The sequence below is a fragment of the Lepisma saccharinum genome, chromosome 9 (genome assembly GCF_977018435.1).
Source record: "Lepisma saccharinum chromosome 9, izLepSacc3.1, whole genome shotgun sequence".
Classification (NCBI taxonomy): Eukaryota; Metazoa; Arthropoda; class Insecta; order Zygentoma; family Lepismatidae; genus Lepisma; species Lepisma saccharinum.
Window position 1 is genome coordinate 41,681,583 of NC_139237.1, and position 12,636 is coordinate 41,694,218.

General features: G+C 35.4%; 1 protein-coding gene across 11 annotated transcripts in view; it reads right to left on the reverse strand.

Moving 5' to 3' along the window:
- Window positions 1-12,636, reverse strand: part of LOC145992025 (uncharacterized) — a 276,188-nt gene that overhangs the window by 113,274 nt on the left and 150,278 nt on the right. The window contains exon 5 of one of the 11 annotated variants that reach the window (XM_083128070.1): window positions 5,718-6,098. The exons of the other annotated variants lie outside the window; for them this stretch is intronic. Within the exon in view, the coding sequence (XP_082984196.1) occupies window positions 6,055-6,098 (44 nt within the window). The 3' untranslated portion in view covers window positions 5,718-6,054. Of the gene's footprint in view, window positions 1-5,717; window positions 6,099-12,636 lie in introns of those variants that run through there. 11 annotated transcript variants of the gene reach the window in all.

Consider the following 12,636-nt stretch of genomic DNA (forward strand, 5'->3'; position numbering starts at 1 on the left):
CCATTCTGCATCTGCTCTTTTGGTGGGAAGCAGGTCACACCTTTTGCCACATAATAAAATGGGTACACTGGGCAAACCTGTGGGGGTGGGGGGGGGGGGTGGCAGGAATGTGGTGCTGATCACATCATCTGTATGATGACAGAGATTGTGAAATGTGGAGCGCCTAACCCCCTCCCCATGAGCATTTATGGCTTGTTGCAATGTGGATGGAAGGCTTTACCTCTATCTAAAATCAAAACTTTCGGAGACTGGTGTAGTAAAGTTAGTTCTTAGTCTACTTTATGCATACAAAGGCATAAAGACTGTGAGCAACTTTAAATTCTTTAAATTAATATGTTCAAACACTGGTATTAGCAGTAATGAGAATAGGTAAAGAGTATAGCTATCAGTATCAAGTCAGCCAAGAGGGAAGAGTTTGAAAGGGGTGTTATGCCCCTTCTCTTGGACTGTATATTCGTGAAAATAAAGACAATCAGGTATGTGAAAAAATCATGAATTTTTAGTATGAGGGCAAATCAAAAAGTCTTTGAGCATAATTTTTTAGCATTTTATAGGTTTGTCGCGTGTTACTCACAAATCCAGAATATAAAAAAGGAAAGTTAAAAATTGTACTTACGTATGTGAGTATAGTGCTCTTATTGTAGAACGACGTTTCAGAGATTGACTATCTCTTTCCTCAGGTTCGTATAAAAACTAAGTACTTGGCATAGTACTGCGTCAAAAATGTAATATGAGGATTGTGGTTAAGGGTTGGTTAGGGTACATTTAAAATATTAAGTTTTTGCTATTAGAAGTACGTAAAAACCAAGCCGTTCCCTAATAAAACTTGTACAGTAGACCTATTCACAGGTAAAAAAGTTAAAAAAGTTAAAATTCTAAAAAACCTGCATAAATCACAATGCAACCTGCAGGTTTGGCCTTTCCTACCCAACTCACTAACTCTAACTTATTATAAGTAGGGAGCGGATTTATATACACTAAAAAAAGCCAAAATATGCACTAAAAAAATGCCAAAATATGCACTTAAATTTTCAAAACAACCCATTTTAAGGTTCTGTACGCCTTACATGGGAAGTAATGTATCAGTAAATTAATGAACGCAATTATAGAAATGAAAGTGTGATAAATTGTGCTATTTAGTATCACCAAAACATACTAATTTACAAATGCTTTTAGTTTCATGTAACAAAATGATTATATTACATGCATTCCTTTGTCTGGAGGCTTGCTCTAAAAATGGCAAAACTGCAATTATAATAATATACGTATCTTGTTGGAAACACTATGCTCTCTTCATTGCATTAATCAATATCTTATTCTTTTACATTAGCATTTCAATATATACTAGACATTATTTATCAATGTTTTCAGACTATTGCGATTGTCACATATAAGTCTTTGCATTTTGAAAATGTTCTTTCCATTTCACAAGATGCCACTGGACAGTATTTGTTCGTTTCATTTCTTGTGTTGATATCCTGATGTAAAATGGATTTTTCTGTATTCAGAATTTTCAAATAAATAAATTTCAATTGTGAAATACCCATACAAATCCTGCATAGGTTCCCCATGCAGGAACTGCAAACCTTGGTTTCTGGAAGCTATTGCTAACTCTTCCTCTAATTCAGTTTTCTCAATTTCTCCTCGTACTATTTTCTTTTGAGTAATATCGAAAAGAGATTGGATGGACAAAGAAAGAAAAAATCTAATCTTTGTCTGTTCAAAACTATCAACGAAATTTTACCATATTTTTAATACTTCATTTAAGATTAAGATTAACTTCATTTTTATTCAAATTAACAACACAACCATAAATTGCACATGGTACAACTACAGACATACAACAATGGTCTGGATGGCCTAATGTACTGATTCAATATTCTGAATGTGAATCCATCACCTTAACCGTCAATTCAAATGAAGCAATGTTGGATTGCTACATTTAACGTGTGGTTCTGGTGGCGATAGAGTTTGCACAGAGATAAATGTATTATAGGCAGGTATTGAACTCGGGCAGCAAACCATCTGCACTATGAATCCATGGTTCGCACCTACCGTAACATGGGAGTCGAAGAAACGCTATTTTTCGAGCGAGATTTAATGGAAAATAATGCACAATGATAGACTAAAGAATAATAAAAGCATAATTATTTAAAACATAAATTGTGTTGTAGGTTATATACGAGATATGATTGTGACAATTTTACTTATCAAAAAAAGGGACTGTACTATACACTAATAAAAATGGCATTAAATATATCAATAAGTACACAAATCCCACGGATGCTATCTTAGTTTCTATAGAACTGCCATCTTTCTCCTTCCAATTACTTTAATAGTAAAAATAGCACATCAAATCACTACTAATTACTTTCATGAAGAAAATCACCTAAAAATCATGTTCAATCCGAACCAGTATGTTGTTGGAATATTTAGCTACCATCCATCGACAAATATAAATAATAGCAAAAAGTTATTGTATTTTTATTATGTCTAATTTAAGAATAAAATGCGCTCATAGTGCATATCTTCATCTGACCATCATTCCCTTAGTTTCTACCATCTTCTTTTGTACTAAATACATAATGATCCTTCACTGGGTTAAAGCAGCACTGTCCAAAAAAAATTAACATAACTTTATAAAAATCACAGTATCCTGGCCTATGCAGGCAACAAATGTTTTCTGTTGCCAAAAAGAAAGTTTTTGAGCATGGTAAATTTGCATTTCGGCAATTTTCCATTTAAGCTGCCAGAAACTACTCTAAATGTCTGAAATGTATTACATGTTTAGAGCTGTTACTTCTTCTCTCGTTCCGCCTTTATTGTCACTTCTGCAGTGCACACAGACACACTCACAGATTTATCAAAATATCACATTAATAGATAATCCTCAAATAATGCGACCCCAGTGTTGTCACTGGAATTTGGAAAAGTGACTCACATCTCTGAAAGATCGTTGGTTCTCTATCTTCGCAACCAGACTACCTGCAATGGTATGAGATGAGTTTTGGAATGTTCTTGACCCAACTAGTGCTCATGACCAGACGAAGTAGGCTATTTTTAAATGCCCCGGGGAAAATGAAGCAGACAAACATGAAACGAAAAATTACTCCCAGTATATGCAGATTATATGCACATTAAGCTAAAATATGCACTAACGTCCCAAATATGCATTTATATGCACTATAAAACTTTGCCAGAGTAATCCACATCCAGTGAAATGGATAAATCCGTTGAGAGAATATGAATTTTCCTTAAGGAAAAAAACATGCAAAGATGCAAAAATCCACCCACTAGTTATAAGTGTTATTACAAAAGTGGGATACATGAGCGATGCAGTAGGCTTGTCTTGGAACGGCCCTATTGTAACTTCCAATTTCTTCCATGGCACGGTGCTGTTATTAGTTGGCAAAGATGGCCGGAGTCCTCAGGAAGTCCATGCCATATGACCAGCAAAGTGTTATTCATTTTTTATGGTGCAAAGGACAAACTCCCACAGATATCCACAGGGAAATGGAGACAGTGTATGTGGACAAGTGTTTATCAGTGCGAAGTGTGCAGTGGTGGTGCAAGGAGTTTGAAAATGGACGGGATAATGTGGAGGACAATGAGCGATCGCGCTGACCTCGTTCCTCACTGACACCGGACAACATTACCCATGTTGATGAAATGATGAAAGCTGATCGACGTGTTCATCTGTTCATCTGAAGGACATTGCCACTGAACTTGGCATTTCCTATGGTAGTGTTTACGACATTGTTCACGATTCGTTGGGATACCGCAAGGTGTCATGTTGGTGGGATCCTAAGCTTCTTGATGATGTCCACACGGGCAAGCGAATGGCCATGTCACTGAACCATTTGCAGCGTTACGTCGACAAGGGTGACAGTTTACTGTACCTCATTGTCACTGGCGATGAAACGTGGATACTGCATTACACTCCCGAGTTAAAACAGCAGAGCATGGTGTGGAAACATCCCAGCTCGCCAGTAAAGAAGAAATTCTGAACAACACCATCGACCAGTTAACTGATGCTCACAGTGTTTTGGGACAGTCAAGGACCGCTCCTGCTGGATTTCCTGCCAAGAGGTGTAACCATCAATGCAGAACGCTACTGTCGCACACTCTCCCTACGAGCACCCATTAGGAAAAAGCGTCAGCATCAGGGTATTCATAAAGTGAGCAATGTGGTCTTCCTCCATGACATGAAACCACATGTGGTGAAAAAAAAAATCACCAAACTTCAGTCATGGGGGTGGGAGATTATGGAGCATCCCCCATACAGCCCAGACCTCCAGACCTAGCCCCCAGTGATTACCATCTTTTTGGTCCATTGAAGAAGTTCCTGGCAGGACAGAGGTTCACAAACAACACCGAAGGGAAGTACGTTGTTTGTCGTTGGTTCCGAGATCAGCCGGCCACCTAATATGCAACGGGCATTGCGAAACTTGTGGTACGGTGGGACAAGTGCCTCAACAGGTTTGGTGATTACGTGGAAAAATAGCAAAAAGTACGTAGAAGATTGTGTATATCTTGTCTTTCTTTTTAGGTTTGTAATCTGGCAATAAATAGTTAGGCGCAAAGACTTTTTGATTTGCCCTCATACTTACTACTAAAAACAGAAGTTGTAAGCCCTTCTTACATCCATACCCTCCCCATCCTTTAAAATATTCTAACATCATGAAAGTCACCATGGTGTAACACTATCCTTCACCTACTGAAGGTATGAAATTAATGTAAACAAACTCACTTGACTTCTGAGAAATGTATTGATCATAGTTATACTTCAATATAGCAGCTACATTGAGTGGTATGGCTTTATCATATGCACTATATACATATGTGAAAAAATCTACACAGCTGAAATTCGAACAACCAATAGAATTTCTCAGAAACTGTGTGTATTTGTTCACATTGACTTCCTTCTTATAGTGGACAGAAAATAATAAAAAAAATACTAAATTATTTAAGGCTCTGCTATTGATTAGTTTACTTGTACATTTACATCAGAATTCAAGAGGAAAAAAATAATTCAAAACACAACTTTGTCATTTTAGTAGAAGGGTAATAACTATTAAACCATACACACAGAGTGAGACAGTTTACCAGTTCTCTTCATTCCATAATATTTAATTATCTTCCACTTAGTGTTATTGAATTTACTCTGTTCAATCTGCTAGATTGTAAAACCACAAAAGCTTTAAGTATCAACATACAACTTTTCATGCATGGATCCGAAACATGCGTACATCAAACAATGTAGTACTTCTAAGTACATCAAACACATACATACACTCAAAGATATTCTTAATAATTATAGTAAGTAATCCATATGGAAAGCTTAGTATAATTATTATTGGTATCAGTATTGACATCGGAAATTATTGGTTGGTTGGTTGATACTGGACCATATCTTCCAGAGTCCGGTTGTTTCACAGGCAGTGGAAAAAAAGAGGAACAACACTTTAGTGAAGTCTAAATATCCTGAAAATTATGCAAAATGCACAATTTTATTTTATTTTTGCAACAACACTGTGGGGAGAAATGGATTTTGTGATTAAATGATTACCTCATGTGAAATTATGAATATTTTAAAGCAAAACTCTGGTAGAATGATATGGTATAGTTCCAATGAAAACTTATAACTATTTTGAATTGTTACAATTTCATTGGGTATCATTAAGAGTATCTATCCTGGTATCAAAGAGAATTGATAATTTTCCAAACAATCTTTAAACTTTTCCACATTATATTACTCAGGCTGATGCACTTAAAAAAATTACTCATTCAAAATTCCATGAAGCACTTTATGTGTTTTCAACTCATTCTCAGATGATAAACACCTGCAGCAAACCTTGCAGTAAAATTTTGCTGTTCCGTGAACAAATATGTGGCGCTTTAAAGTATTCTTGTGACTAAAATACTTATCACAGAATGAACATATGTAAGGTTTTTCCTTTGTATGCACTCGAACGTGCTCCTTGAGTCTTGCTGATGTGTAGCATTCCTTTGAACACCAGGAACAGATGTATTTGCCTCCACATGGTTTGATTGTTAAGTTCTTATACTGGCTGTCAAGAGTCTGTTCACTGTACAAGCTGAAAGGAAGAACAACATGGTGTTTTACTGAAATAATTCCTGAAGTTTTCCTGGCAGTAAATTCTCCCAGGATATCAGGAGGTCAGTTCTGGACAGTGATTTATTCACCCCCGCTCCCACAATTTACTCAACAAATCCTTAAAAGTTTTCATAAAGGCCCAATTTTTGACCATTTTGGCTCAAAATGTACACTTACACCCCTCCTAAATGGGAAATTCTGGACAAACCTTTGGTTCTAGATATGCTTTGAGTTATCAAGAACTAACATCACTCTGGAAGAATGAGAGTACCGTTAGCTACCGAACTCTCAGCAGAATAAGAAATAACCTAGCTGATATCCCAAGAGAATCTCTCCATATTGTTTTGCTATTTTATAATAAAATATAGATGGACTGATTTTATATTTTTAACTGACACTGATAAATTATTAATAATTTACATTTTAACAATATCAAGACAGTATTCTACTGATATCTATTAAATATCACACAATTCACACCAAACTTCACCTACTTAAGGTATGCAACTTAATATGTGCAGTGTATTTCATTTTAGAAAAATAACTGTGTACTTAGAAATGCAGTTTACAAAACCAGGGTAAAAATGAAGTTGTCCCCATTCTAAGAAAGTACTAAGTGGTGCTTTCATACATTTTCAACCTCAGCCAGGTGATGTGACCAACACCGTGATGCATCCATTTCTCCCCTCACTGGGTACCAATTAAAGGCCGTGGTGAAATGGTGCCAAGACAACATTTCTTTTCACACTCTACTTGCAGGACATTTCAAATGTTACAGACATTATCAAGACAGATTTCTTCTTCTTGATATGTTCAACTTCAAAGTACAAATTGCAAAAGAAATTTTGAGTGTAAACACAGATTTGTTGATTTGTTTGAACTTTGTTTGACTAGATCTACAGTTTAAAGTGTGTTCCCAACCAGTGTGAAATGTGGCTCCCTTGATTACCAGGCAAGTGTGACGGCCACTACACTGCTGGAGAGAACTTATTTGATGAAGGGACAATCTCGAAAGAAAACCCATGGTCAGGTTGGGATTCTACCCTGGAAATGTTAGTGGTGAATTCGATAGTTGGCCACTTAATGTCACATCAATACTTCGAGCTGAGGGCTCTACCAAATAATAATAAAAAAGAGCTTATAAAACACATAAATAGATAAAAATACAGAATCCACCTCCATATTTCTACCATGATCACAGGTTCACATGCAAACACTGAAGGAATATAAAACATATGATTTATTTATTAGCTAAAAATGAGGGAAAATTACACACACACACATCTATCTTTGAAAGATCACGTAAAATACACAAAAATTCAGATTTTTTTTAACATAGCAAGTTATATTCATTCTACAGTTTTTACCCAGCCACTACAAAATAAATTAAATGTTCATAAACTTCTTATAGCGAAGCAAACATTCTGGACATACAATTTGTTCCACATTGTTTAAAATGTCTATAATAATGCATTACACACCCCACATGTATTTATTGGTCAGTGATGCAGTATATTGTGATTTTTCGGGCAAATTTCAGTCTCTGCTCTTTCCACAGAGATAGCAGAAATATAGCTTCTATGCAGAGTGTGTGGATGCTAAGTGACGCTTCAAATGATGCTTCTCCCTGAATTGCCTATTGCAAGCATGGCAAGGAAATGGATATTCTCCCGTGTGAAGTTTTACATGTCTCTTTAAATTGCCAGCATTGGCTAATATCTTCGAGCATATTGAGCAAACGTGAATCCTTCCAAGCGCCATGTCAATCACAGCAGTTCCACCAGGATTCGAGCTGAAAATAAAACGGTGGTCTTATTTCACACAATGACTATGATTATTTTTATATTTCCATAACTTTCTCTTCATATATATCTGCTTATGTGTGTACTGTGTGTAGGTGTGTGTAATGAAGTTAGTGTGATACACATTCCAAACAATGGAGAATGTGTTCAATCAGGGTAGCCACTCCAGGACCATGATAAAAATTCAAGTATAATTTCTGATTTTCAAGGTGAACTTTCAAAAAATTCAAGGGTACAAGCAGTTCTTTTCTCTATTTAAACCTTACGTATTACCACCTCTCACCACCCACACACATACACACACAAATATATTAACTGTGTTTGTATATTTAAAATATTTAATTTAAGGTGCAGAATTTAGATATTCCATTTCAATGCTCAGACTCGAAACACATCTATAAACGCAAATCACAAATGTTATGAGATATAATAATCTATAAAAAATTGTATCTTATATGCACACATATATTTAAATAATAATAATAAAAACAAGTAGCTTCAATGAAACTCATAAACATCACAAATGAAAAAAAAATAATTAGGTTACAAATACATAAGTAGGTTGAGCATAAAACAAACGTTAACTTATGAAATGCACATTGCTGAAATTAAAATATTGATAAAACACGAAATATGAGCCATACCTGGTATCAGAAGATGTCTCTAATTTCCTCAAGGGTTTTCTGTTAGCTTTATTTCTTTTATTTTGGGGAAAAAAACTTGATCCCAAAATGTCATGTCCACTAATAATAATAATTCATGTGTATAGATTTGAAGTAAATGTTAACACCTTTCGCTGTCTCCACTGATTCCAGTCATATTGAAAACTAATTCATAATGACACAGAGTGCATATAATCCAAAGTAAGTGTCTAGTTCTTTTTCTATGCAATAAATATGTCAGCTTTATCCATGTTTAGTCAACTTAGTTAATGAAATACAGCAATATGAAGGAAGCCTTGTTTTCCCCATTGTGAACCTCAAGAGCTATACATTATAAGAAATTGCTCAGCATTAAAGAAAAATAATAATAAATAAATAAATTATAAAGACCTTATGTAAATTCAAAAAGAGCAAACAAACCATCGTCAGAAAGAAAATCCCTTCAGGAAGCCACTAAAAATGCAGACCTTCTTTATTCAGAAACAAATGTTCATTTAGTCTGCTTCCTTTCCCACAGTACAGTGAAAGGATTTTCTAGTTCAGTGGTTCCCAAAGTGTGTGCCACAGTGCCGTGGCTGTCTACCAGAATGTTCCAATATTTTCACTGAAATTCAATGAATGATATGATTGTTCCAAATATGTGCTTATTTAGTACTTTTTACATGTAAAATGTTTCTGAATTTAAAATAAATTTCATTTTTTAACTTAAGGCAAGAAACCTAACCACAATAACAGAGCACTGCAAGTGTTAGATAGTCCTAAATTTGACTTGGGCCATGCCATGCATCATAATGTTGAAAGGGAATTTATTTATATTACTGTAAAGCAATTTTACCATCATTCCATTGTTCCCTTACCATCTTGCAATGCTACCTGTTAGTTTATTCTAAATTCATGTGCAATTAAAGGGCGTAACAAATTAATGGCATCCCAGTGTGTCTGCCAATAACACATATAAATGTGCACGTGATGATGTCCACTTTAACTCTTTCGCTGCGGGAAGCGACTTGAGTCGCTTTGGTTGGTTCAATATGTGTAACTTACGGAAAGCGACTGCAGTCGATCTGAAATATTCTCCTCGCTGCTGGTGTCGAGTGAAGTCGCCCCGCAACGAAAGCATGATGCTGCCACCTAGCGGCTTTCATTTCAAATAGTTTTCAAGGACAAATCGTGCTTCTTCTCTGAACAAATGAACTTCGTGTACCGCCGTGCGTATGTAAACAAGAATGGCAGCGGGTAAGGTTTTGAAACTCTCAGATCACAGAGAAGTAACAGAGCTTTTGGATGTTATTTCGGACTGTGAATTTAGTGGATCAGATGTAATTGGTGCTGGAGAAGATGGAGAAAGTGACTGTGTTGACAATGTGTTAGTGAGTGGTACAGATTCGTGTTCAGAATGTGAAAGTGATTCTGTAAATGGTGGTGTTCATAGTTTTGAGATCTACCACACAAAAAAGAACTTCAAAGCTACCTGTCAGTGCTGTACTGTAACATAAGCATCATTTTTTCATTAAAATCTACCTTAAAGTGTACTTATATAGAAAACTGATTTACTTTTGTAGAAGTAGTATACGTAGTAGGGTTCTAGAATAATTATTTACATTTTTTTTAAATTCTGAAAAATCCTCAAAAAAAATACACAGCAAAGGCCACATTTGCTTGAAAAAGTCCGCAGCGAAAGAGTTAACAAGGATAAGAAAATGAGCATCACATGCATTTCTGGAAAAAAATACTGCTAATTTCAACAAATTTAAGACAATTATAGTTCAGAAAACACTGAGAATTAACAGTGTTAATTGCATGCTAGGACAGAGACAGCAAAATTACTAACTACTAAAATTGCTGAAACTATTACATTATAAATACATGCTTTCATGTATTTATAATATGTAAATATTATGTGATATTTCATGTAAATATCCTCTACTGATATTTACACTTTGTATAACAAAAGATTTCATCTTTGTTGCTGTTGCCAAACAAAAATAATAAATGTGTCTTTTAGGTTCATTTTGTTTAAATTTCCTGCCCGGATAGAGACAGCAAGTTCGAAATCTTGCCACCAGGGAAAGAGTTAAGATCTACACAAAATATTATGTTTTACTGTTTGTTGTCGAATATATTTTATTATTACATTACTCACTACAAAAGAAATATACATCATTTTTATTGTATATCTGGGATTAAATAAATACAGACTAGAATGCTCAACCACTCCTTTTTCTCGCAAGTCACAAACTCACGTTTATACTTTCCTCATTCTATATCTCGATGCTTTTTTCCGATAATCAATTTCAATAGCATGTGCTCTGATTGGTCGACAAATGTTATTTAGAATCATTCCTAAATAGAAATTCTTGGACCTAACCTTCCATCCAATGAGATTTGATTTGATTTGATTTATTTCATTTTACATCGCGTTTTGTGCCTCTTGGCTAATTTGCGAAGATGGGGATGAGTGATGAAACTGATGAATGGACATTCACAAACAACCATGCCCGAGCGGGATTCGAACCTGGGACCCTTGGCGTCGAAGCACGATTTGCTAACCACTCAGCCAAAGGGTCCGGCCTATCCAATGAGAAAAATGACGTCTCTGATGCCATGTCCTTTTAAGCATTCAATTCAACAACTTGTTCATGATTCACTTGATCGTGTACAGACAGCATAAAATGTTACTTTTCTGAGTAACTTAGCATACTCAGATAGCTGATTATCTAAGTCAGATATTGCAGAGCAAATGTATAGCCTTCCAGTGTTTCCTTGTAGACATACTGGCATCAACTCTCTGAAAGTATCAATTTCAATTTAATCACTGACATGGAACTCTTGAGAGACAGTGATATTAACAATTTTGCATAAATAAGTAAACATCACTCAAAAAGTAGCATTGATAGGGAGACTAAATTTCAAATGGATAATTTGTATTTATATTTCTGTGTTTTATTGTCTCTTTTTTGACACTTTTGGCTAAATGCAATGACGATCATGAGCGATGATTAGATGAAATTGATGAAGGGACACTCACAATAAACACCATGACCAGGCTGGTACTCAAACCCAGGAACTTTGGTGGTGAGAATGAAAGTCGACACTTAATGCACTTGGGCACCGAGCTGGCCTTAAAATGAACGAGAGAAGAGTTTCTGAAACAGCACATGTTGAAGGAACTCTGTACACACAGTGGCTTGTAAAAACAGGATCAGTTGTAGAAATTGGAGCGAGAGAAATAAAGTGAGCCAAGTTGCAGAACAATGTTTTTTTATTGGAGAAATCGTTACAACATTCATATATAGAGAACACTGGTAATTTGGAAGAGTATTCGCTAGGTTGGTTCCACTTCAAATTAATAATGATTACCATGAACATGCTGATACGAATACTTCAACACTGTAGCATCATAAAATTGTATACAATAGTTATAAATGTAAGAATATAGTAAATATTGTGCTGTAACTATGGCATATCAATGTACTTCTGCTTAAGACCCTATTGAAAGTCACTAGGATTGTTATAATACAGAAGACCTCACAAGAAAATAACTGTGATTTACAACAAAATACACTCACCAATAGTTCTGGTACAAAATTAATTTAAAGTGCACATTTTATATAATATACGGATGGGCCAATATTTAATTTTGGCCAATACCGATAACTGATATTCTACTGATCCCATATAAAAATCAAAATGGTCCTTGAAGACCCGAATGGTTCATTGACCTCCTTAATAAATGTGTGTTTCGAGGTGATTGCAGTGCAAAAGAAGCTGCATATTTAGAAAGTAGGGCATGGAGATTATCCATAATAATTATAACAAAATGATAGAACTTTGCACTAAACTATAAGATATTTATAAATATATCAGATCGGTAAAAACATCAGTAATACCGATAGAGGAGTGCCGATTAACCTGTCTTATCCCTAATATAATGTACAGAATATTTGTACCTCACAAAATGTCAACCAGCATGCGTGCGCGCACTCACTCACTCACTCACTCACTCTCACTCTCTCTGCATCATGCATAAATCATGGAAGAATACTAGTGGAAC